Source organism: Hippichthys cyanospilos, chromosome 6 (assembly GCF_059441005.1).
Source record: "Hippichthys cyanospilos isolate Australia breed blue-spotted pipefish chromosome 6, RoL_Hcya_1.0, whole genome shotgun sequence".
NCBI classification, from domain to species: Eukaryota; Metazoa; Chordata; class Actinopteri; order Syngnathiformes; family Syngnathidae; genus Hippichthys; species Hippichthys cyanospilos.
The window spans coordinates 18918668-18944074 of record NC_142374.1 but is presented as its reverse complement, the minus strand read 5'-3'; the positions used below and the strand labels follow the sequence as shown (position 1 = coordinate 18944074).

The following is a 25407-nucleotide window of genomic DNA, read 5'->3' as shown; positions in this document are numbered from 1 at the left end:
TTTCTTCTCATCTTTGTTTTTGTCTTGCGTATCTTTAAACAGCTTCTCATCACAAAAAAAGTGTTCCTAATATTTTGGTGCTGTCGTTGAGCTATCTTAGCTGGTCTAGGTACACTAAGCCTTTTCCAACCGTTTTTTCCCCTCCATGTTATTGTTCAGTATAAATGATGCAGACTCCTGGCGTGAGACAAAATCAATATCTCCACCTCACATGCCTATTTGGTAGTTTTGTATTGATGTTATGATGGTTTGTCCAAAATCTTTTCAATTCGACGACCACACACATAAAAAAGGAACTGATTAGGTTTTTTTTTTTATAAGGCTTTCTTTTTTAGCAGGCTGTCACAAATGTCATTTTTTAGTTTATGCTGCGCGTCACTGATATATAACTGTTGGGCCGCAAATGGTCCCCCAGGGCCACAGTTTGGACACCGCTGCATAAATCTTCAAAATACTTCTAATAATAAAATAAATACACCTGGCAAATTGGCACTTTTTTTAAACTGGCTAACCTTGGTTCACAGCGATGTTTCATCAGTGGAAATAATTATAAAAAAAACATATTTGTCTTCACACATGTATAAATATAACTGAAAACAGTCAATGAAAAGGGTGAAGTAGGGACAGCACAGATAAAGAGCATGGTATTTTATTAATATCCTTGTTAGCCTTGCCAGCTAATACATCAGCTTGCCCTGGAGCTTCCTGACTGATTCACTGGCCCGCGCTGCATCTGGAGACCATCTTGTTAGAGAATGTTTGGAATAAAGTGCAAGCTTTTTCTTAGCCAATTTGTGAGTGCCTCCATTAACACACCTGCACGTGTGCCGTGCATACACAAAATAAATACTGAATGCAATTTTTTAATAATTAAAAAAGGCAGCTAATTTAAATCATTACAAATGGCATTACGTAATGTCATTCGTTTAAAAAAATGACAAATAATTACGAAAATGTGAAACAAAGATATAATAAGAAAAAAATAAAAACAGAGTGCTATTTAACACAAGCATAGTACTGTACTGTATTGTTAATGTTGCATACTTGTTGCTGTATTATGACGCTCCCCAGTAGATGGCGAACTTGTCATTTGTTGTGTACAATAACAACGATGTTGCATGCAGAGAATAAGAACGGAGTAAGTTTAAAAAAAAAAAACAGTGTAAGATACAGTACTGTACTTCAAAATGTTCAAAGTTCATCCGTTTTTTTTCTTTTTTTTTTACAGGGGCAGTTCCCCTAACGTAAAATAATGTTGTTAGCTGGCTGAAATGACGTCGTTACAATTGCTAGAAGTAACCAATGCAAATCAATTTTGAAATTGATATAAAACTTTAAAATTCTCAGATACTAACAGTAAGGTAATATTTTAATAAAGGCGTCGAAGATTTTAGAGCATTAAATTCCGCTAATTTTACTTACCTCCAGTTGTTGGAAAAGTCCAGGAAATGCTTTTCTCTCTCGTCTTTACTTCCGTCGGCTTCACGCGGCGTTGGGGACTTGTTTATTTTCCGTTCTTCTGGTAAGGCCACGAGGCTGTTTTTGTCAAACAAAAGATTTATTTTTTCCCCCCAAAACAATATTTTAAACTAGTTGAACTTTCCCGGCAACGGGTGCACCTTGCTTACTTCCGTTGTTCGTGATGTTTCAATAAAGTTTTTTTTTTCAGATGAGACATGTACGATGGAGGCAAAAGCGCAGCTCACGAGAGAACGCAGAAAACCAGGAATTACGCAAATAAGAGAACATATTTCTACAACCCAAACACACAAATCAACAGCAGACTAAAACGCAGCAATACAAAACGTTGCAAGTAAGAAAACTGAGGAAAAAAAATGCTGCTAGACAAAACGGAAGTGAACAAAACCACTAGGGGGCGCCACAGAATCAGTAACGAGCTCCTTGAAGACGACTTGGACAACCAGGTTACAAGGGGCTGTTAATTGGCCAGCTTTCGGTGAAAACAAAGGTAATAGTATAAAAGGTTGTAAAAATAAATTTAAAAAATACAATAAAAAAATTAAAAAATCATTACAATTTAACACTTTCAGGCGTGGACTGACAACAACGTGGTTAAAAAAATGTATTGCAAGTTAAAATAAAACTAATCAACCCTAATGATAGGTGTGGAGTCACGTGACAAAATGTGAATAATTTGATAAGACATTCAGCGATTCAATACAGATTTTAATTTTCAGTGTTTTAGTATAAAAACAAAAACAAAGCCAGTGTATTGGTTGTTTTTCCACTACAGCTGGCTATAATGACTTTTTTTTTATTCCCAGAGCTAAAGTACCAAAACTATTTATACATATACATATACACACACACGCACGAAAACAGGAAGTCAACCCACTCAGCGCTCTACCCTGTTAAAACAAAAGCTTGCTCGCTACGTAGCTTGCGCCTAGTATGAAATGTGCCCTCACTCACTATAATCTAGAAAGTCATTCATATACATTTATCTTTATATATGATCTGCTTAACAATAAATAAGCACAGGCACATTCTGCTTGCTCCTCTAATTTGAAGACATACGCTAAGGCCCAACCAACATAAACAAAACAGTAGAGTAAAATAAGTTGGTGAAGTTGTAGGGAGGCTGATGTTTTTTTTTTTTGGTTTTGCGCGCTTTACATGTGCACGTCTCTATAGATTTTATATAAATATGTACAGACGAGTAGTCGTGTAAAAACATACTTTATAAAAAAACAACCTTAATGCCAAAACGATGTAGCTTGAGAAGTCAATAACTTAAAAAAGTAATAAAAAAAAATCCCAAAACAAAGTGATACAGTATGAATGATATAGCACCACAAGATGGCGGCGGGCATCGCCGCCTCAAATCGTCCCTTGACTGGAGGACCGAGTCAATAAATTAGTGTCAGGTCAGGACCTCTATTTACAGGAGCTGACACACATGCACACAGATGCACTCATGCAGACACACACAAACGCACGCAAACATGCTCATTTACACGTATATGCATGTGAGCATACGCGCACACAGACATACACACACTCACGCTCTCACACACACACACACACACACACTCGGGCTTCGTGGCAGTTAAGATCGTTGCAGCACATGTGAGGCAGTCAGTCTCATGGGCACATTGGTCCGTTGGCTCGTCTTTCTCCCGTCGCCAAAGCCTCGGTCGGCGTTGCATAGGTCTCGCGACACAACAAGACGGCCACCGCAAGCTACAGTATGTCAAGACATTTGTGCGTGAGGGGGGCGTTCCCAGCGGCTGAAACGAACCAATAGCAGGAGAGGGGTGGGCACAGGACGGCGGACGCGAGGGTTAGTGTTGAGTGGGCGCGGCTCTCCCAACGCCGTCGAGGTGCTTCATCGCCCGCTCGAAGGCTCGCTGCACCGACTTCTGCAGGTTCGAGCGGCGAGACTCCAGCAGCTTAACGCGGTCCAGAGCGTGGTCCACGCCGAACGGAGACATCTTGGATCTAGGAAGCCATTGCCTGAAAAGGAGAGCGGACAATTTCAATTCATTTTTTTCTCCTCTCAAGAACACTGGATATGTATGGCACACATGATAACAAGGCATTCTGGTTAATACTGCATTTCTGGAAAGAAATTGAAACAGAATTTTAAACATAATTAATCTAAAGAAAAATTTTTTAATTTGTAACTTGTCAGAAAACAAGCCAAAATGTAATAAAAATAAGCATTATTTGGCAAAAAGGCTACCAGCCTGCTTTGATGACAGATAAAAGAAATCAGAGAATATTTACAACGGAGTGAATTTTAAAGTAACGTGTTAGTCCTTAAGTGTCAAACTCCAGTCCTCAAGTTTGGGGGGAAAAAAAAAATGCAGGACACACAGGTCCTTGTGGACTGGAGTACTACTGGTTATGCTCATTTGATTATGAGAAATATTTAGCAATTAATTTGACATTTGATTAGATTTCATGTTCCAATTTCTTGCTCTTAATTGGAAAAGAATTTACTGTTCTCCTGACAGCATTAACTCTTTTAGTGCCAAGCGTTATCGGAAAAGGCAACCCCTAGAGTGCCAGTCCATTTTTAGCATTTTCACTCATCTTTCAAGGCCGACAGAATAGTGTGTGCTATGTCTATGCAGACATGGGTGCTATCATATGAAAGTGATTTCCATTCCTTATTTAGAATGACAAGTATGTATGTGTAGTATGTATGGCTTTTTTCCCTCCAATGTGAGCAACACTGCCATTCAATGGTCACAGTTCATCACTATACACAGCTCAATGGGCAACACTAGTCAAGGGTGTCAGCTACCCATAAAAAAAAAACAAACATGTTTGACGAGAAGTCTCGTCATGGGCGCACAACGTAAGTATTTTCAAAGATGAGAATTCTCGTCCATGGCACTGAAAGAGTTAAAAAAGAAATAATTGTATATATTTGCAGAAAATCCTGTTAAAATCTCATGTGATCCCTATAGTGCTATCAATTGAGAACCTATAAGTACTTTGGAACTTTTTTGCAAGTACGAGCCAATCAAAAATGTTTCCTCCATAAACCCGGGTAAAAAAAAAAAAAAGAACTTTGACAACATGAGTTGCTCAAAGTGACAAACACGCGGGAGCGGGCGTCGGCCATTTTGCGTCTCACCAGCTGCGCTTGCTGTCGAAGAAGTGGACGAGGAAGAGTTTCTCTGCGGACCTGAACTGCATCCGCTCGCCGGCTCGGAGCACGTCCCGCGGCGGGCGGGGAAGCTCCACCCCCGTTCCCGCCGCCCCGTTGCGCTGACGCCGCGCCGGCCGTCTCGTCCTCGGCGCTCGCGGGTCCATGATCTGCGGCAAACGAGACGGCAGAAGGTGAGCGGGCGTCCCACGCGAAGACGGCAACGAGGAAACCAAAAGGAGGACGTCCACGTCTGGAGTCACAAGCATGCAAACACGCCGTGCGGGTCGAGTGTCACCGCCACGACGGCCGTCGGAGACCAATCACAAGCACGCACGATGGCACGGAGGGTGGGGCTAATGGATAATGAAACATGGCAGGTGGCTTGGTAAGTCACTCACCAGGGCGGGGTAGGAGGGATATCCACTACATTTAGCCCAAACTAGCTTAAGAGGCTCCACAACAAAGGGGAAGGTGGCCGAGGGCTTCCACGCCTCTACAGGAACAACACAAGTCGATTACGAACCGGCACACAACATGCACGCACGCACGCTGTTTGCAGTCAAATGACAAACACAGCAGATACGTTGAGGGACGAGGATTGGAAATGTTTGCCCATCCTTTGTGCCCGTGTATGCCACACTATTAATTTTGACTAATGGCCCGGCCTGCATTTTGCAATTTTTTTTTTAGGTCTTCGTGAAGAGGGATCAGTTTATTTTGATGCGTGCCCTTACAAGCTTAAAACCTTAAACCGGATTCATGAAATTCCTCCACGGTCCTCCCCACCCACAGCCGCCATGCTTGTCACTTTCGCACCACGGCTATGTCCAAATGAACACACACATATTTCGTGACAGAAAAATAGTTTGATCTTTCTTCTTTGTTCCAGCTCATATATAAATACAATAAATTCATTTCAACAACAGCTAGCTAAAAACAAGTTAGTTCCAATGATCATTTCAATTACAGCTGGAAAATATTAGTTTGGCCTAGTTTTTGTGGGGGGTTTTTGTCAGTGTAAAATGGTCTTGGTTTTATATCTTGTTCAATGTGTTTCCTTATGGAAGGACTGAACATAAAAATAAAAAGATAAGCGATCAGTGACCAGCGTCAGTGGATAAAACTCAAAATACTTCTTATAAAATATTAAATGAGCAAAGAGGTGGACGAACCTCCATAGTTTTCTTTCTATTTACAGTAGTTAAGCGTGAAATCTTTTCTATGTACAGTAGTTAAGGGTGAAGTCAACCCTTTTTTTAATTTTACAAATAACATTCTATGCAACCATAATTGGCTAGACTCAACTGAGCTATTTCACAGGAAAAGGCATAGTGGCCAGTCCTTGACACATGCAAAAACAGATGGTCTTTGCGTCTTAATTTGTATTCCCCAAGCACAAGTATTAATCAAAATGCCATGTTATATGCACTGAGTGTGCAAAGAACGTCTTACAGTATCAAAAACATTTAGATTCACTACACCTTTGAGAGAAACCATATTTTTGCTGACTTTCTTTTGGGGAAGCATTCGGAGCGTTTGCTGATGACGTTGCACTCCCTAATAGGTTACGTGTGAAAATTCAGTAAGCCCCTGTATGTACCCCCCCCCCCCCCCCCCCCCCCCCCAAAAAAAAACAATCAAAATCAGAACATGACTAAAATTACTAGGCTACCCCTAAATCTCATGTATTTCAAGTTTATTATCAAGACAACACGTCTAGCGCATTCTTCTCTTGCGTACAGACGAACGCTGACTTGAGACGATGTTCAAAATACTCCATTCATGAATGAAAACCTCAGAATCTGCGACCGAGGCAGCCGGGATTTTTCCAGGCTTCTGATTCACCACAATGCAGCACAGAGCTGACTAGCATGTTTTCCTATAGACAGGGAAGCGGAGAAAAGAGTCCAACAATCACCTGACGAGACCTTGACGGCTTGGCTCAACTCTCTGTTCTCGGCGCAGGACGTCAGAGCGCTTTTGTCGTCTACCGTGTTGCGTCGGGCCACAGCCGGTCGGCCTTTTCCGCTTTTGGAAATCACCCCGGTACTGAAAGGTAGACAAATAAAAACATAAAACACATGAAGCGTGCTCCAGTCGCAAATGAATGACTACCTGGGGCCAAAAACGCAATTGCGAAGCATGCAAAATCCAGTCTGTGACGAGAACAAAAGGAGACCTTCACCTTGCTCCGGACAGGGCACTGCCGCCTGAGGAAACGCTGGACTCTGAGGCGCAGCGGCGCCGAGGCTCGAGCAATCGAGGAGGCGAGGCTTCCACCTCCATTTCTTCCTCCATCACAAAGCCGTTGGCGATCCCTGCCGAGACAAACAAGGATTTCAACACTTTGATTGTAAATAAGCCATTTTAAAGACATCTCCCCAACCTTTTGGTAATCTCTGCTGTTAAAGGAATGGCTTACATTTTTTTCACAATATAGTTCAGATAACCAGGGTAATGACCCAAAGTTTCAGCAATATTCTCATACATGTAACCATAAAAAAATGCCACAACTTAAAAATTATTCAAGCTAAAATGGATACTTCATTTTCAGCAATAAAAACGAAACATGTTGTCGAGAATTAAAGGGTAATGATCAAATAGATTGTCGAAAAAATATATATATTTTTATGACTGCAAATGCAAAATTTATTTGGTTTCCCCTTAAGAGCCTTCGTTAATTAACAGATACTGATGTACTTTCATTCATTGAAAAGTACAAGCAGGGAACTATTTTCCTTGGTACCTGTGCCCAGACGCTTGATGGGCGACTCTTCATCATCGCCATCGACGCTAGCGCTCCTCGGGCGCTTCTTGGGCAGCAGGAGTGTCTCCAGTCGAGGGATGACTACCGACAGGAAGGTCTTGGTACCCAACGGCGATTGCAAGGGGGCGGTGGACGCATCCTGGGCTTTCGGCACCTTCTGTGGACTGACGCTCTTGGATTTGCGGAAAAGGGAATTGGGACGTTGCTCGGCTTGCTCCCTGTCGGGGAGAAGGTTCCCATTGAGTTTGGGGGGGAGTGTTGAGGTAGCTGAGGTGCAAGTGCCGTCGTCTGGCTCCGTAGGGATTTGCTCCGCCGGGTTTAGAGAGGGCGGTTCCAGTTTAGGTGACGTCGGCGGTGTTTCCGATTGCGTCTGTGACAACGGCACCTCCAACGTGGGTGAAGTGGAGTCGTTTGACTCGGGGGTATGGGAAGATTCTTGCGATTCGGACACCGGCTGCTCAGCCGGTCGGTTGGCGCCCGGTAGCGATTTCTTGAGACTCATCTCACTCCGGACCTCCATGATGGTCTTCTTAAGCAGCTTGAGTCTCTTGCTGCGAGACGGACTGTTCTTCATGGCCGTGCTCAGGTCCAGCTTCTCCAGGAGCTCCTTCAGCTGATCCTCCAGTGGCGTCAGGCGGCGGTATGAGGGGCTCAGCAGGCGGTCCACTAGGCAACAGAAAACACATGACCATCAATACAAATACTATACTTGAAACCCAGAAGCACCTTCAAGCACTATGGACTTTTACACCAGTATCTTCGTGTACTCAACCATGAATTTTGACCTGCGTTTCTGCTGCTTTCGCCACCCCACCATGCTCATCATTTTCAAAAATAATTTGAAAACGCCAGACCTCGTTTTGCACAATGAATAGCATTTTTTTGTGCAAGCTAAGAATGTTAAGTTTCAACTTGTAAAATCAGTATACACTATTGTTGTCGAAATATTTTGCATAGAATTTACTGTTGAATAAAATCCAACCTACTTTAAATGAATGTTAGTTGGATTTACTACATATAAAACCAAATTCATTGTAAATTTTAAGTAATGTCCTGAACTTGAATAAAAGGCTGAAATTCAACCTCCCTGACTTATCAATTAATCGATCACTTGACTTCTTAATCTTATACAGCGGCAAACTAAACCACAATCTTTAGTTTTACTAACTTCAACTACTCGTCTTTGAGCCTTGGATCTTCTGTGAGGAATTTGTATGGGAGCACAGATTTAGAACGTTACTTCGAGGTACCACTTCAAGTCCTGAAAAGCGACTCACCGTCTTCCCAGGTGAAGGGCCGAGGCGCCTCCTCTTTAGGGGCCTCACGCAGAAGAAGCCCGCTTGGGAAGTCAAAGCCGATTCGGTTGACTTCCCTGCGGGCGCGGCGCAGGATGACGCCACCGTGATCCTGCATCCTCTGGGCAACCTTGTAGAAAAAAGTCTCCTTGGCATTGTATTTCATGCAGTTGGCGATGACCAGGTCAAAGTCGGCCTCAAAGTCATCTAGGCTGCGGTAGGCGTGGCTATCTATGCGCGTCCTCATGGTGGAGAAGTCCATGGGCTGCTTAACGTGGTCCAAATAGTCCGGAACCTGTGGGGAGAGGAACAGCATTTGATCCGGAGGGCCAAAAACAAATTTCTCCTTTGAGGTTTCACAACACGTCATGTACACCAAGATCTGATTTGTTTAAGAGAAAATTGTGACTCGCGTGTGTCGTCGCTGACCTCTTTTGTGCTGACGGGCTGAGCAAAAACGTTGTACTGGTCCTTTTGCTGTAGCTGGCTGAGGACGGCCCTCAGCAGGATGTTGAAGGGCGTCAGCTGAATCTCCAACGCTGACTGCTGTAGTTTTATCTGGTAACCAAGCACACACACATATGAGAAGATTTGTGGTCACAAGGATTATCATCAACATAATTTTTATTGAAATGTTGGTAAATATATGCTGTCAAAGAGAAGACATTAACTTATATTTAAATAAAAGCTTTGGGTCGAAGCTTTCTGATAATGGGTTAAACAAGAGTTTTAGGATTGTTGAATTACAATTAAATCTAGGAAATTTAATAGCCGAGTGAATATAAAAGTTTTTCATGAGCTTTTATGCCAAAGTAATTTCCCAAAATGTGCATAATTTAATAATTATTTTAAAGGTATATTTGCATGAATGATGCCTTAAGTATATATTTAAAAAAAACAAAAAAACAATGCCAATTGGAGACGCAATCTTTAAATAAATAAAAATAAAGAACCAGATGATTTGAATTCCTTTGTAACCGCTTCAATGTTTATTTCATACATACATGTTGACCTTTTTACAACATTGTAAGCACTGAGCATGTTTTCAATATTAATAAAAAAGCTGCAAAACCCCTGACACAAAATTGTGATAAGACTATATATTTATACAAATATATTTTGAAATGAGTATTCCGTATAGACTACACGATCATGTTCATGTAGATAGTAGCAGTGGCGCAGAAGGTGCTTGTCGATAAACATTGACGCACGAACCGACCTCCTCTCTTTTAAGCTTTTCTCGCTTCCTGATGAGCTCAAGCAGCAGTCGCGCTCGCTCCAGGTCGTGCCGCAGTCGGTGCCACTCCTTCAGCTGCTCCTTCAGCGCCTTGTTGTTCTCTGTACCATCCTGAAGGAACACCCGGGGTTGTTAGAAATAAAAACAAATAAAACTAACAGCTCAAACGCTGGTGGGTGCTCACCGGAGATGAGGACTTGGGTGCCTGCGATGGGTTGGCCTGGAGCCGGCGGATGAGCGGCACGTTATTCCTGGACTGCCGCTTGAGCACCCAGTAGCTGAGAACACGCTCCACAAACGGACGCTTCCTCTGGACTGCCACTTGGTTGAGGATGGTGTCCAGACTGCAAACAAAAAGAAAGCGAGAGAAAAGAATGTTCATGACACACTTTTCAATGAAACGGTAGCTTCTTTGGACGACTACATACAAAGGTTAATTTCGGTCAATGCCTCCTAACTAGACCAATACTCTGAAAATGCATCGCCATTCATCCCTTATCTACCGCTTTATCCAGAGCTTTATCCAAATCTCCTGTTCCTTCTAACCACGACTCGTGAACAATACCCCAAGATACTTGGAACTCCTCAACTTGCTCCTCAGTTAAAAAAAAATATATAATTCAAACACAAGCTTTTTGCATACAGTATGGTGTGGAGGCCTGACACAGTAAATACGATAACTATTTTCATGATGACAGAAAAACGGACACAAGTACAGTATAAATGGTTATTTGCCTCTGTGTTTGCACGGGTCATTAATATTCACTCAAACTGCTTTGTCACCTTTGTTGTCTGTTTCTCAGCATGCTTGGTAATTTTGTTTTTGCACGCACTTACAAAACCAAAAGTGATTTTTGAACGCCACATAAAACAGTTGGGTTCGCAAGTGAACATCCCAAAGGTTCATTTACTCATGGGCCACAGCCGTTCATCGTATCGTTAGTAAAAACCATGTAGCATTACTGCTAGCATCGCATCAGCTAACAGCTATTGTCTATGCGTCTTCTTTTGTAATATGTCATTGATGGGCTATGCATCACCAGTACTGTGAACATACCAAATAAAAACATGCGCCTTGGCCTACCTGGAGGCGGTGATACTAGGCCCAGAGTTGGCGGGGCTCTCAGACTCCGGCTGGGACTGTGTCGACGGATCTGGCCGCTTGCTTCGTTTCTTGCACCAGGCCTTGGCGCGGGCTCTGCCGCGTCGTTCGCTGCGCTTGTGGCAGGCGCCGTTCTTAGGGTGAAGCTCCTGGTAGATGTTGAGTGGGCGGCGGTCACAGCCGTTGGGCGTGTGGCTGCAGCAGTACGCAGTCTTCCTGACTGAGAAGGCGCCCGGCGCCGTCTCCTCTCTGACGGGCTCCATCTTCATGAAAAGGCCGGCCTTCTGGGCGCAGCTGACGTGGAAGGCAGCATAGCAGTTGACCCGGTCACACTGGATGCAGGCGCCGGCCCCCTTCTCCTTGCACAGGTAGCAGGTCAGCTTCCAGCGGGCGGGCGGGATATTGCGCACGCCATCAATAGGCTCGATGAAGACAGTGTCCGAGAAGCCCACCTCGGGCACCCACAGGGCGCAGGCAACATGACCCCAGCGCCCATCGTCTGTCTTCTTGAGGGCGCCACCCCGGTTGGGGCAGAAAACGCAGGCGGCGGGCCGCGCCGGGCACTGTAGGCAGTGGCGGCACAGCCAGCGGCCTTCGGGGACGTAGGGCACACCGTAGCACTCCTGGTGCACAGCGATGTTACAAGAGTCGCAGAAGAGGATCACATTGCTGTCAGCGCCATCACCGTCCATGCACACGCAGCACACTGCGTCCTCATCCACCAGCGATTGAGGCTGGCTCTGGTCCAGCGCAGCAGCATACCACTCCTTCTCAAAGCGGTCCATGAGGAACTCAAAGAGGTTGCTGGACACTTGGCTGATGCCATCGCTCTTGCGCTTGTCATTGAGCAGCTCCAGCCAGGCATAGTCTTCCTCATCCATGTCGTACTCCACCTCCTCGTCCAGGTCCTCCGCCGTCCGCTCAGTGTATGTGTAATATGCCGCCGGCCTCTTGGGCACCACTGGCAGGTTATACTCAACCGTCCTCACTTTGGGCTCCAGCAGGCCTGCGGCAGCTGCGCCTGCCCCGCCTTCTCCACTGCCGCTGTGTGGAGGGGCGAGCGCGGCGTTCTTCTTGCGTTGGCTGTTTTTCAGGCGCACCGAGCGCACCAACACCTGCTGGGGCTTCTCACTGTTTTCCTTGTTGCTGTTGCACTCTAGGATCTCCTGCGCTGTGGGGTCATCATCGCCGATGATGTCCAGCTTGTCGTATATGCTGAGCCGGTGCACGCGACCATCCACCTCCAGCTCCACCATGCGCTGGGCCTGCGCATATGTCAGCGTCTCCCGATTGGGCGATGGCTTGATGGGCGATGAGTCCCTCCTCAGCACCGCCGGGCGGTGATGGCGCCCTTTCTTCCTCATGCCGCCAGACGCTGCCAGATCAATGAGTGGAAAAGCGGTGAGTGCATTTGTTAATTGGTGATTCTGAAAATAGTCAACCCCCATTCACCGTGTTTTACATTCGCCTGCAATCAATGTAATTACACAGTCACACACTTTGAACGAGGAATGTACAGAATTTGGAAAGTCATTAGTTTGCTGTTTGGTGATGGGCAGCCTAACTGTTGTGAAAACCTAGGATGTGACAGTGCTACCATGGGGGACTTGGGAATTACAAAAAAAGAGACAGACAGATACCTGAAGGACAATCCCCCATAAACTCTTAACACTTGCTTTTCCTTCAGTAGAACAGGAAATCCTGGCTGAACCCGCAACCCGACCCCCCTCCTTTGCAGTGGCTGTTTTCCCTCATTCGTTGCATTATACACTTAAGTGTATTTCCTCCTCAGGTTAAAACGCCCCAAAAGCAACACACGTCATGTGGCTCTTCCCTTTCACAAAAGCTTTACTGTGCAAAAATGAAGCACAATAGAAAGTTATAATTGCACAATGGAAAAACAGTGCAAGACCCACGAGCAATACTAAACACATCCCCAAAAGTGACCGATTTATCAATGGCCAGAAAATTACAATTTGGAAAAAAAACGTGTACGGTCTTTAAGATATACAATCATATTGTAGTGTTTTCAGTCTTTCAACATTATGTGAAACAATGCTAAAAAGTGTTTTTGCCTTTCAAAGTGTAAATAAATGTTTTCCCCCTACTTTTTTCTACATTGTTTCAAATATGTTTTGTGTCAAAATCTAAGAAGTTCCAAAAGGTGCTCATACATTTTTTTCCTCGCTGAATCTGCAGCCGTACCATAACAGACAACTTGACTTAAAAGACCCTGGCGCATGAGTAAGATGATTACAAGTTCACTGGGTCAGTCACATGGTTCGCTCGCCTCACTTGGCATTTCAAGTGAGTTGTGCATTGTTTGTGCACAACAAAGCCGTATCTTGTTAAAATATGAGGCGCATCAGTTCAAAAAAACAGACCAGCGTGCTGCATTTACTTTTCATAAGTTACATCATAGATGGATATATGTGTGTTTGAAGCTTTTGAAGTGATTATATTGATACTTAAAAGTGTGCAGGTCGCAGCTGACTGGTGTGAGTAGACGAGCAAGGAGGCGTGGACGTTCTCACTAGATGAATGAAAGCAAGGAGGCGGAGAGCTCAGCACCTCCACGCGGACCCCTGCAAGCCTCCCACCGGCTCGATTAGAGCCTTCGGGTCGATCCAACCCCCCACCCGATCGAATGTGGACAAGCAACTGTTAGCCGCCGCGGCTAACGTCCGCTCAGCTAACATTCGGCACCGGTGTGTTTTGACTAAACGCTCGCGACAAATAACCTTTGTTTACATGTAAGGCTTGACCAGGAGCGTCGCTTTAATGTTTTATATGACGAAAAACCCTCACAGAGCCTCGAATAAACTCATTAGGACACTCCGTCCAGGTTGCTAGCTGTGGTTAGCCTGCTAAAAGGAGCAGAGGGGGAGGAAATATGGCGACTACAAGCAGAAAACCCACGGGGGCTTTAAAAAAAAAAAGTTGTCCCATCCTCGCAGGCGTCAACATTTTTGTCTGACGACCAAATAGGAAAGGGGGTACAGGGTGAAAATGGAAAAAAGTCTTAGCGAGTAGCTAGTGAAAGAACATACCTGGGTTTTCTCAAGAAATGAGCTTTAGGAGACGAGGACTAGCAATGGCGGCGAGGCCTGCGGAGCCCAAGCGTCGGTTGGGTTAATTCCGCATCCAGCCGGCGCTTGCTGCTAAACCCAACGAGGCGTGAAAGTAACCGCCAAGTATCCAGAGCGATGGAAGTCCGTGTTCGGGCCGCAATAATTCGACGCTGGCTGGCAGCGAAGGTGGCGGCCGTGCTGGCTCCCGATCGCTGCAGTGCTCGGGCCGAGCAGACTAGCTGAGCTGCTTCTCTTCCCCCAACAACAATGCGGCTGCGAGTCCTTTGCGTAATGACGTCACACGTACGTATGAACCCGAATCAGGAAGTGGTGGAGCTGGAATGTTTCTCAATTCCCAACCACTTTGTGACTTAAAAAGTAACCTTGAGAGGGAAGACCTTCAATTAAAACGTTTTTTTTTTTGCAATACAGCATTTCTAAAACAGTGAAAACAACGTTTGACGCATGAATCACAAATATGTATTTTGTTTCCGTGCCCATAAAAAGCTGTAAAACACATTTAAAAGAAATATAACACATCCATTAATTAATTTCATTGTCATGATCGTTTAACCCTTTCTGGGCTTGCGTGCAAGCTGGAGCCTATTCGGTGCTCCAAAGGAGTTTTGGGCAAGATACTGACTACACCTTTTCGTAATAAGTCATTGTCAGGGTGCATTTAGAAAAATGGACTGGTCACTTATCAACATCAAAGCACATATAAACAAAACTTGACTTGTCTCCTGTATATGAAGTTTGGCATTCATATTCACTCCAGTATAGAGTCTTCAATTCACCTGATATGTTTTTGAAGAAAACCCATACAAGCAAATCACTTGTCCACTGTGCTGCCTGAAATAAAAACAATTTAAAACCTGAGACTATCCCCATAGTTGTCAATAAAAGTTGGTGCGTCAGTCAGCCTGGGCCTGCTCTCCCCTCTGTTGTGGTCCCGATCCTGAAGAGGACTCCTCCTTGGAGAGTAGGTTGTTTTTGCGGAGCTGGCAGGCCTGCTGGTAAGGGGGGCTGATAGGTGGCTGGGTGGGGGGCGTGTACTGGTACTCCTTATTGGCATCCAGCTGCAGGAAGGAGGAACGATTCAGGTTTTAATGCCATTAACTGAGTATGTACTATATTTCTGAGAATGTGCAGCTTCACCTGGAGAGGGTAGGTTCTGTCAGAGTCAAAGGCACTAAGGTCTCCGCACGCCAGAAAAGGAACAATGATGCGGTTTGGGCCTTCTAGCTGATTGAAGTCTACATCTGTTGAAAAAAAAAATAAAAATCTATAGTGAAAATCCAGTGATTCCTAACCAGTCTCATAAGAAATTCTCTCATTTCACTTAATTTGTCCAACAGTTCTTTCTCATAGCTAGTATCGAGGAAAGCTGCACAAAAAAGTTATTTACAGAGAAGAAACAAAAATCTGGAAAATAAACTTCAATTAATCGGTGAAACGAATTGATTAGCTAGTCCTAACAGCAATGCAGCATATCTATTTTGAATATACAAATGACTTCTAGGTAAAGTACTTACCATAGGAGTGATCCAGCAGAGGATTGGACATGTTTGGCACGTAACCTTCTGGAGGACAGTAGTTCTGACACACCACAAAGGCTTCTATGTGCCAAGAGAAAAAGAAGAGCAACATTTAAATGTGCCCCAAACGTTGACAAAGGTGGCGACAGACCTATGCTGGAGTTTCGGCTGCTGCGAGGCTTGGCGCACGTCACGCTGCCAAAAAAGATCTTGAGCTGTGAGTACAACAGCGTCACATCTTTGCCTCTGAAGATCTGACCAGGACGGGGGGAAAAAAGTAAAGGATATGATGCAGTTTTTCAGATCAAATTGAGTTTGTCAGAAACATTTTCAATGGCTTTGTTCAGGTACTGATTCCCTTGTTTTCTATTCAAAGCTGCACACATTAAATGGATAAATATTAATTCATTTAATCACACTTTAATTCATAATACTGCTTGTCAGCTTATGCCTCATTTTAATTGAGGAAATGTGATGTTTTTTTTCTAACATGTCATTTTTCATTGACAGAAAGTGGCCATATGGCACCATGAAATTAATCAAAACAGCTTAATTAATTTTCCACAAACATATTAATCAGAATTTTGATCTTACTGTAGATGAGAGGGACGGAATAAAATTATTGTAGACTTTTTTTTTTTTTTTTACTCAATTCCCCCCTGTAAGATTATCTCTGCCATATATCAGCCTATATAATTATATCAGCCCTACCAAAAATGATTTAAAAAAAAAAAAAAAAAACGTTTACCAACAGAAAAACAGGAAAAGTTACACTAACCTTAGCCACAAAAGTTCCTCCTGGTTTAAGTACATGAGTGGTGATGTTCAATGCCTGTGGTTTAAAAAATAAAATAAATGAATGTTCAAACAAGTCATTCTTGTGTAAAACCAACTCGGGCGACTCACAGCCAAGAGCAACTGAGCCTGAATGTACTCGTCCACGTCATGGAGGCCTGTTACTATGGCGATAAAGACAACAACATGTGAGGGATACACATTTGTTTGACAATGCGGGGTGGCGGACAAGGGTCTGACCGTCGGGAGCGCCGTCGCACACCACCAAGTCGGCAGGGTGGCCCTCGAAATGGCGGACGATCTCCTCTGCGGTCGATACCTGAGACGCCAGAAAAGCAGATGTCAGGTCAGTCAAGTGATGCTCAGCAACCTTGAAACAACTTGGAAGTTTGAAACATAATCATTTTACTGTACACGAAGGCTGTAAGAACTGTAGTATTGTCTGTCTATATGTGTTGGTCCACCACTAGTGTTCACATACCCCCTGCTCAAAGGGATTTAGACCTCAACATGGACGTTTCATTAGCCCATTAATGGCATTTAGCCTTTTGTGTTTGCATGAAGATAAAGACTTCCATTGTGTGTGGGGTGGGCTTGTTACATACAAGTTCTTATTGAGCCTCACCTTGGTGATGTCTCCTTGAATCTGAGTGACTCCTGGAAGAGGAGCCATGGCTTGCAAGTCCACCGCCACAATCTTTACCTCTTCACTGCCTTCGGACTTATCACCACGACATCTAAACAATGACAAACTTGCTTACAATTTGGGCACATTTCACGCTAACCATATTTGATCTGGTTATACAATGCTGGCTTCAGAGACTGCTTTTTCTTCTTTTCCAATCAAAAAGCGACTGTCTCTTTTGTTAATGGGCAAGTCAACTAAAAATTGACATGACAGTTGTTTAAAGCTCCAGCAACCGCCAGCTATTGTTCAGCAAATGTATTTATGCCTACCTGAGTTTCCGACTGAGAACTTGACTCCAGCTGCCAGGAGCTGCACAGAGATCCACCGCTCTGTTCACACCTGAAGTTGCCAAACCCAAACGAAATAACACAAATAGGAATATAACATTATTACATGAAGAAAACAAGTATAATCTGGCCTGGCCTACCAAACCTTGGAAAACATGATCAATTTTACAATTACTTGTGTTTCATTTATTATTACATTTTTCAGACTTTGACTGACAAATAGTTGAAGAATGTACACTTGCTGTGAGTATTGTAATAATGTTATTTCATGTGTTGTTGCAACATTGGCGTTAAAGTGTCTATTGTTAGAGATGGATTGGTTACCTGTTGGTCTAATTATTGGCACAGATATTTAACATTTCCGATGCATATTAGATCAATCTGACAGCTTTTGGTTGTTGAAATTTGTAATTTTTCCCGCAACAGTACAGTTGCGCTACAAAAACGTTGTGGATTTGCAATCGGTCACACATAAGTATAAATGTGTGATATCTCGTTTTTTCATGTTAAGTCCCACAGACAGTTCTGAAATATAAAATGTTTTCGGTTTGGTGGTAAAACAATGCGAGCAAAAAGTAACCTGTGAACAGGTTGAATTCCTCGTCCAGCTGCAGCAACTTGAATGCGCTCCTCGCTCTCCAGCCTTCCTCTTTGGCCAGACGATAGTAAATGTCCCGTTTGTCTTTGGACGAGCGACCCATTCTGAGCGGCCACCTCTGCAGGACAACATCAACGTGTTTAAAGAGCCGAACTCTGTTTAGAAATCACCTTCTTACACCTGTACCCGTCTCCAGCGATATCACGCATTCCTCTTCCGAAATGTACACCATCCACTAACATACGATTTAAGTCATAGTCGATGTGAAACAAGGTATTTTGTGTTTCCCCCGAAAGCAATTTAATTGTTGCTTTCGTATTTAGCAGAAGGTACAATGTTTCAATTCTTTTAAAACGTTAAATTTTGCGCCTTGTGCGCGCGGGACAAAATATTTCTTCGAAGTGTACAGCGCAGTTCTAAATATGAATACAATATTTTCCGAATAACGTCGTTTAAGCGTGTATAGTTTTAAAATGTTCTTCTTACAGAAAGAATGTTATTCCGTTTGATTGCTGGCAGGACCCCCCTACCTAAGGTGTCCTAAACGCGCCTGTTAAAAAAGGAAACGTTACCACGAAAACGCCCAATTAAAAAGAGCACTTTACAAATAAAATAAAATGTACGGTTTAAAAAGAAAACACGTATTTCCTTATGGTTAGCACGTCTGCCTCACAGTTCCGGGATTTTGATCCAAACTCTGGTCTTCCAGAGCTCCCTTGCTTGTTTTGTTGTTTTTATTTATTGGTCCTCTAGTTGCCTGCCACAGTCCAAAAACATGCACTGTCTTTTTTTGGTGACGAAATTTTCGAGTTGTGAAAGATTTGTCAATGATCCCTAATGTATGGATGCCTGTGGGCACCAGCTAGCCCTTGAGGATTGAATGAAAAGCCCGTAAGCAGTTCTTCAAATAGCTTACAAGTGATAAAACATTGTGATTTCCTTGGAATTGTTGATTTGATTTGCCTATTTATGACAGCTGTTCCTTAATTATTAAAAAATGATCAGCATGATCGGTGTCTTCACATAAACTGGTAGCCCTTTGTATTGATTACTCCCTAACAAAGAAAGCTCGGTTTCAAAGATTGGTGATCCCTGTCCTACCGTGATGGGCCGATAGTTCCGTTTTGTAGGCTTATCACTCACAACAAAATCAACAGAGGCAGAATTCAGCTTGGCGACCTAAATTAGAGTAAACGCCAAGCAAAACCGAAAGAAAACAGACATCCAAATGACTTTTTTCATAAATGTTTTAATTGAAAAAAATTGTATCAAAAATACTTCCGAAAGCCTATCTTAAGGTAATGAGTTATCACGCAAAATTATGAAACTGCAGGGGGAGTCAAGTCACAAATGTTCTGCACAATATTTTCTATGCATTGCCATATTATTCATATATCATTTTCATGAAAAAAATGTTGCTTGATTCATATGACCCAAACACAATATTGAACCAAATGTTTAAACTAGTCGGGTCTTTTATAAAGAAAAAAATGACTTAACTTCCCCTTCAACACGTGATAACCTAATGTTGAACTTTTTCTGTCGACAGCAATACGCTCATGTAGAATTAAAAAACAAAATAAAAAATATTCAAAGGAAACACCCAGCAAGAATAAAACTGAAACTTAGAAAAATGTATAAATAATGTGGAATATTCTCTATAAATAAATGTACAAAATATACTTGCATAAAAGACAATATACAGTGTATGTAAACAAAATACCTCCAAATGTATCATTGCATTGACCGTGCGTGAGAAACTGATACGATTTCTACAAAGTGAACAAAAAACCTGAGAACACCAGTGCCTGTCTTGCAATCTTTTGCTCGATTAGAGGCTTTCCTGAGATGATGAGCATCGCGCAATGCCCTCTTCCTCCTCGTCATTGCTGACATCAGATGTCACCCACGGATGCAGGAATATCTGTTCCAAGGTTGGACGCTCGCAGGGCTCCAGGCTGAGGCACCAGCCAATCAGATGTTGGCAATCTATCATGAGACAAAAAGAAGTGTACATAGAGAAGCATAGACCAGAAAGTGGACATGTCTAAAGTGAGAGTAAGCGTGAAGTTTGCTGGTACCTGCAGAGATGCTATGGGTGAAGCGCAGTCGCCTGCTGAGGATGTCGTGGTCGTGCTCAAAGGGGATGTCTCCGCACACCATGTCATACAGCAGTACCCCCAAAGACCACACGGTGGCAGAACGCCCGTGGTAGCGGCGGAGACTGATCCACTCCGGAGGACTGTACACTCGAGTGCCTAAACATGTAGGATTAACATGATTTTTTATCTTACATTTTTCTGTTTTAAGTTGAGAGCAAAGGTTTGATAAAAACACTAAATGCCAGCAACAGACAAAGAGAATTAAGTTCATGAGTTTGGACTAAAGATGATTTAGATCTTTTTTTTTTTCAATCCTGTAAAGACCACTTTCATTAGACGAGTCAACTTCAAGGCAGCTCTCTTGAAATTTAACCATGCAAAAGTATCCAAATTGTACCAAGCAACATTTACAGTTTTGCCCCACAATTTTCAGATTACTTAAGGCATGAAGACTTAAGACCTTTTGTTTTTTTTAAATTAAAAGTAAGACCTTTCTTATTTTTATGCATCAACAATCAAACCCACCATCAAAATCTGTGTAAAGTCCATCTCGGAGGAGCGCGCCCGATCCAAAGTCGATGAGTTTAATCTGGCCGGTCCGCAGGTCCACCAAAAGATTCTCGTCCTTGATGTCGCGGTGGACCACGCCGCAGGCGTAGCAGTGCCGCACAGCCTCCAGCACCTGGAGGAAGAAGCCGCGTGCCACCGGCTCATCCAGCGCACCACGCTCTGTGATGTAGTCGAAGAGGTCCTGGCTCCATTCGGGTCGCTCCAGCACCATGAGCCATCCATCAGAGCACTCCCGCCAGTCCAGCAGGTGCGCCACACCGCCAAATGCCTCACCCACCTTCTTCAGCAGCACAATCTCCAGTGGAACTATACCACCACACTGGCCAAAAGGGGGGAAAAAATTACAGGTCACATACAAAATGTCAAAAAATAATGCTATGAGTTGTGGATTGGAAATATGAAGTGAAAGACAACCATGAAATGACCTCAACTATCTTGGCCTCAACTATCACAATTTTAGACTACTACCATTTAACTTTAAAAATTGTATATTTTCCCAAAATTTTAAAATATTCAAATGATGATTCTCTTTAAAAAAAACAACATTTTAATTAAAAAATGAAACTCACCAAAGAGCCCCAATCTGTCACTCTGTCTCTGCACACGTGTTTCACAGCCACCTACATGGGCAGAAGAACAAGCTGTTAAAAACTAAACACAAGTTACCATAGTGATAGTGTTTAGTGCTATATAACACGAGCCCATTATATAATCAAACATCTTTTTGCTGAAGTTATATGTAAGGTATCCATTAAACATATTTTTGCACCTAGGGGGGCTTAATTTATGTCTGTTTATGAACTTGCACCTAAACGCTTAGTTAATTATTTAAAAACAAAACAAAAAAACAATGTCGCTTCATGACAGCGGAACATACACTGAAAACATATACTAACAGTTTTTTTTTTAAATTTCACAACAAAAGACCATTTTGTAACGTTTCTAACAGTATGGCCGAACCGGATACATCACAACCTTCAAAACGAGAGCAAATACCTGAAGATTAACGATTTTGCTGATTTAATTGTACATGCATTGCAATTTTATAACAGTTCGTACACCACTAAATAGAAATAACAATGCATACAACAGTGCAAACTTTGAACGTGGATTCTTTTGGAACGTATTTTATGTTTTATTTTAAACGCCCCGCGGCGGAAGTTGTATCGTTAAATGCCTCTTTGTCCACGCATCCCCACGTGCTTCCGAGCAAAACAAAAGAGGCGCTTCTTACCGGCGCGCCATCCGCCATGCGAACTGCAGAGTAAACGGTACCGAAGCCGCCACTGCCCAGAACCGAATCCAGTCTGTACACCTTGTCAAACGGCGGCACGTCCTCTGCCGCTGAAGAAAAGAATGAATAAAAAAGTTAATTTCATGTCAGAAACTCGTAACACAACGACTGCTTAAAAAAAATCATGATATTTGTGCGATGAAATAAACATAATTGATAGTTATAGGGTAGGGGTACCCTATTCTCATTGTTGTAGATACCTTGTGTTGCTTTGACGGGTGGCAGCTCCACGCTACACGCCGAGGAGGGCAAGCATGAGTCCAGTTTCGAAAGCAGCATTTTCCCTCCCTTCGTACTCAGGTGTAGCGTCCCACACACAAAAAAAACTTAAACTCTTAAAGAAAAAAAAACCGGCGGCGGAAGCCTCGATCGTCTTCAAGTAAATTGAAATAAAACGCCACGAAAGTGTACAGCCATGCCGGCCGTTTTTGTACAAACGCGCCACTTGTACTTGAGTGTCTGCCAGCGGCTTGGTGGAGTTTAAAATTAATGCGTCGCTTTCAACACAAGTATCCATCCGCCACAGCATCCACGCGAGACAGCGAAACTCCAAACATTTCCTACACATTTAGAAGTACACGAAAAACATCAGTGTTTTAATTGCAAGGTTTGTTTTCCGTCGTTTGTGGGTACAACTTGGGTTAGGGTTAGGGTTAGATCAACGAATGTTCAACCGGACTAGTTTCATGTAGTAGGATAAGCGCAAGGATATCCCAGAAAACTACAACTGGGTTCAACTAAAGCATTTAAACGAAAAGAAAAAAAGAAGCACGCTGAATGTGCACTAACATGTTATCCACCAATGCTTCGATTAAAGGCAAGTACGTATAATACTTGTCAATTTCTAACATTTTTCTTATCACAAAAATAGTAAATAAATTATGAAAACAGCGTCTGAGTAAATGCTGTACAACTGGGCCAATCGCAGCCCGCTTCAACATATTGCGACCAATCACGCAATAGCGTTTCCGCAAAACGGAATAAAAACAGGAAGCGGCTGTTATCGCACAGAAATTAAACACACTAATGAACATGTTCCTGTTGCGAAAGTCTGTCAATCTTTTTTTTTTTTTTTTTGCTCGCGACGCCCCCCCTCCCTAAAAAAATAGAAAAACGAAACAAAATTACCCTTCGTGATTGTTTTAAAGGTCGATCTATGTTACTAGTGCACCCCTCTTTGATTGGCGAACTGTTAAACACTTTCGGTTTCGGGCGCTATAGTTCTCTGCCCATCACTTAGAAATATTGATTTCAATGTACGGAGGAAGTAGCAATAAAATTGTCAGTATGTTGACAATGTTCTTATCTTCATAGAAAGAAAACAAGTCAGCGTCCCTGGGTGGGCTCGAACCACCAACCTTTCGGTTAACAGCCGAACGCGCTAACCGATTGCGCCACAGAGACTTGCGTGACGAAAGACGTACAGTTATACAATGTAAATATAAGTGTGCAGACAACGTGCAACATGTGAACTACTTATGCATCAGAAATTGGGCAGAAAACCACGACTTTTATACTGGAACGGTTTTCATGGGTTATCGCTTCATTTAAAATACCCAATGCGGCTATTGCAAACACCCTCCTGTAAAGACGTGGTCAATGGTGTCATTGTGACCCGTGAGTGTTGTAAATGTGACTCTGCTCAGTTGTTGTCTATGTTTAGCTGCTCTATTTTCATATGGAGTCTCTCACCAGCCTGAAGTGGCTCCTCTCCGGCGCCTCAACAGTACGGCCAGGACACTGAAATTCGTGAAGGTATCAAAATGTCATTGCACAGTGGCAAATCTGCAGAGGTCAACTGGGAGGTTGAGTCGGGTGGTGATCATCGGCCTTGCTGTTCTGCGGCTAGACTGACGGTGGTGGTGGAGGACACTCGGTTTTCTGAGGAGAAGACCTTGCTCGTCCAGAGCTGCGACTACTTTGGTGCGTTGTACCGCTCTGGGATGAGGGAGTGTCGCCAGGAGGAGATCCGTCTCCAGTGTCTGCGTGCTCGTGGCTTCTTCATCGCCTTAGCGGTCATGCGTGGCGAAGCACCCAGTTTAGATGCAGACGACATAGTGGAGGCCATCCAATGTGCAGCTTTCCTGCAGGTGGCGCCCCTCACCAGGCACCTGGTGGAGCTGGTCGACTCTGACAACTGCTTGCTCATGTTCCACACCGCGGCCATCTTCGGACTGCTGGAGCTGTACCATGCCGCTGCGCTGTACATCCGGAATATGTACGTTGACATAGAAGTGGAAGTCAGGCAGACTTTACCTCCGGAACTGATTTCCTTTGTGGAGTCACTTAGCCCGAGCACTTTTGTGGCCGTTGGTGCCCACGTCACCTGCGGCATGAGTGAAAGTGTCCATGCGGCCTCCAGAACGCTCTGCTACCTGGATGAACTCGAGAACGTGTGGAAAACTCTTACTGATCTTCCCCTGGAGGCCAGCACCTCCATGGCAGGCGTAACAGTCCTGGATAATAAGCTCTATGTCGTTGGCGGTGTTCGCGGCATCTCCAAAGACGTTGTCGACGCATGATTTTGCTACGACGCTGAAAAGAATATCTGGACTGAGCTGGCCGGTCCGGATCAGCCACGCTTCAACTTCAGTCTCTTGGGACAAGACGGATGCCTCTATGCCATCGGAGGGGAGTACGAGCGGACTGTGATGTCATCCGTAGAAATACTGGAGGTCCGGACTGGCAGATGGAGGTTCGCCGCACACCTGCCCAGGCCAGCGGCGGGAGTGGCATGCACCAAAGCCACAGGTAGGATTTTTGTATGCTTGTGGCAACCCATGGAGACCACCGAAATCCACGAGTATGTCCCAAGTTCAGACGAGTGGCGTCTGGTCACCAGACTCATCCGACGCCAGAGCTACGGCCACTGCATGGTGGGCCACAGGGACGATCTGTATGTGATGCGCAATGGGCCGTCGGATGACTTCCTGAGGTGCAGGATGGATTGTTACAATCTGAGCACAGATCAGTGGACCTCTTTGCCAGGACACTATGCCAACAGCAAGGGCTCACTCTTCACCGCCACAGTCCGAGGTGACTCGGTCTTCACGCTCAACAGGAGTGCTACGCTGGAGTATATCATCCATGGGAAGACCTGGAAACCCAGACGCCAGATGGAAGGTTTTCCTCGGAGTGGATCAGTGTGGACGTTCTTGCTCAGGCTACCAATGGTCCAAATAACTCACATAAATGATTGACAAGGTTTTTTACTTCACTGGTTGAAGCACAGGGATATTGTTCACATCATGCAAAAGAAGTCATTCAACTTCCTGAGTCCGAGGTCCATTCTTTTTTGGTATCTACTGGAACTGATCCGCTTGACTTAGACTTAGACTTGACTTTGATTGGTCACCAATACATGTTGGGACACAGGAACAACCTGTATGTGATACAGATGACTTCCTCCATCTTATCTATTACAACTGGTGCAGCTGTC

General features: G+C 43.8%; 4 protein-coding genes and 1 non-coding gene across 7 annotated transcripts; 1 reads left to right on the top strand and 4 right to left on the bottom strand.

Moving 5' to 3' along the window:
• Positions 1-2166: 2166 nt before the first annotated feature.
• On the bottom strand, positions 2167-14349 carry LOC148422614 (bromodomain-containing protein 1-like). 2 transcript variants are annotated; one of them, XM_088417751.1, is made up of 12 exons: positions 14076-14349; positions 11008-12400; positions 10108-10267; positions 9906-10034; positions 9116-9244; positions 8669-8981; positions 7371-8057; positions 6810-6942; positions 6543-6673; positions 5023-5117; positions 4610-4791; positions 2167-3477 (listed from the first exon to the last, which is right to left on the bottom strand). In XM_088417751.1, exons 2-12 carry the CDS (start codon positions 12387-12389, stop codon positions 3306-3308), a joined length of 3513 nt encoding a protein of 1170 aa, XP_088273877.1. In that variant the 5' UTR covers positions 12390-12400; positions 14076-14349; the 3' UTR covers positions 2167-3305. The 2 variants fall into 2 exon arrangements, with proteins under 2 accessions (XP_088273877.1, XP_088273879.1); XM_088417753.1 differs by lacking the exon at positions 5023-5117 and having other exon boundaries at positions 3320-3477.
• A 204-nt stretch (positions 14350-14553) lies between these two features.
• ftsj1 (FtsJ RNA 2'-O-methyltransferase 1) lies at positions 14554-18588 on the bottom strand. Of its 2 annotated transcripts, XM_088417311.1 has the most exons (11): positions 18489-18588; positions 17985-18120; positions 17387-17456; positions 17055-17166; positions 16670-16748; positions 16541-16593; positions 16413-16466; positions 15786-15888; positions 15632-15715; positions 15255-15358; positions 14554-15175 (listed from the first exon to the last, which is right to left on the bottom strand). In XM_088417311.1, the coding sequence occupies exons 2-11, from the start codon at positions 18103-18105 to the stop codon at positions 15011-15013; spliced, it is 945 nt and encodes a 314-aa protein (XP_088273437.1). In that variant the 5' UTR covers positions 18106-18120; positions 18489-18588; the 3' UTR covers positions 14554-15010. The 2 variants fall into 2 exon arrangements, with proteins under 2 accessions (XP_088273437.1, XP_088273438.1); XM_088417312.1 differs by lacking the exon at positions 18489-18588 and having other exon boundaries at positions 17985-18475.
• A 643-nt stretch (positions 18589-19231) lies between these two features.
• LOC148422612 (serine/threonine-protein kinase pim-3-like) lies at positions 19232-22432 on the bottom strand. The gene is made up of 6 exons (XM_088417099.1): positions 22169-22432; positions 21909-22018; positions 21244-21294; positions 20630-20993; positions 20084-20260; positions 19232-19991 (listed from the first exon to the last, which is right to left on the bottom strand). Exons 1-6 carry the CDS (start codon positions 22245-22247, stop codon positions 19834-19836), a joined length of 939 nt encoding a protein of 312 aa, XP_088273225.1. The 5' UTR covers positions 22248-22432; the 3' UTR covers positions 19232-19833.
• An 866-nt stretch (positions 22433-23298) lies between these two features.
• On the bottom strand, positions 23299-23372 carry trnan-guu (transfer RNA asparagine (anticodon GUU)). Its single transcript has one exon. It is a non-coding gene; the product is annotated as a tRNA-Asn (tRNA).
• A 359-nt stretch (positions 23373-23731) lies between these two features.
• On the top strand, positions 23732-25168 carry kbtbd13b (kelch repeat and BTB domain containing 13b). Its single transcript, XM_088417665.1, is given in 1 exon segment — positions 23732-25168. A coding segment is annotated over 1 exon segment (1437 nt).
• The last annotated feature ends 239 nt before the right edge of the window (positions 25169-25407 follow it).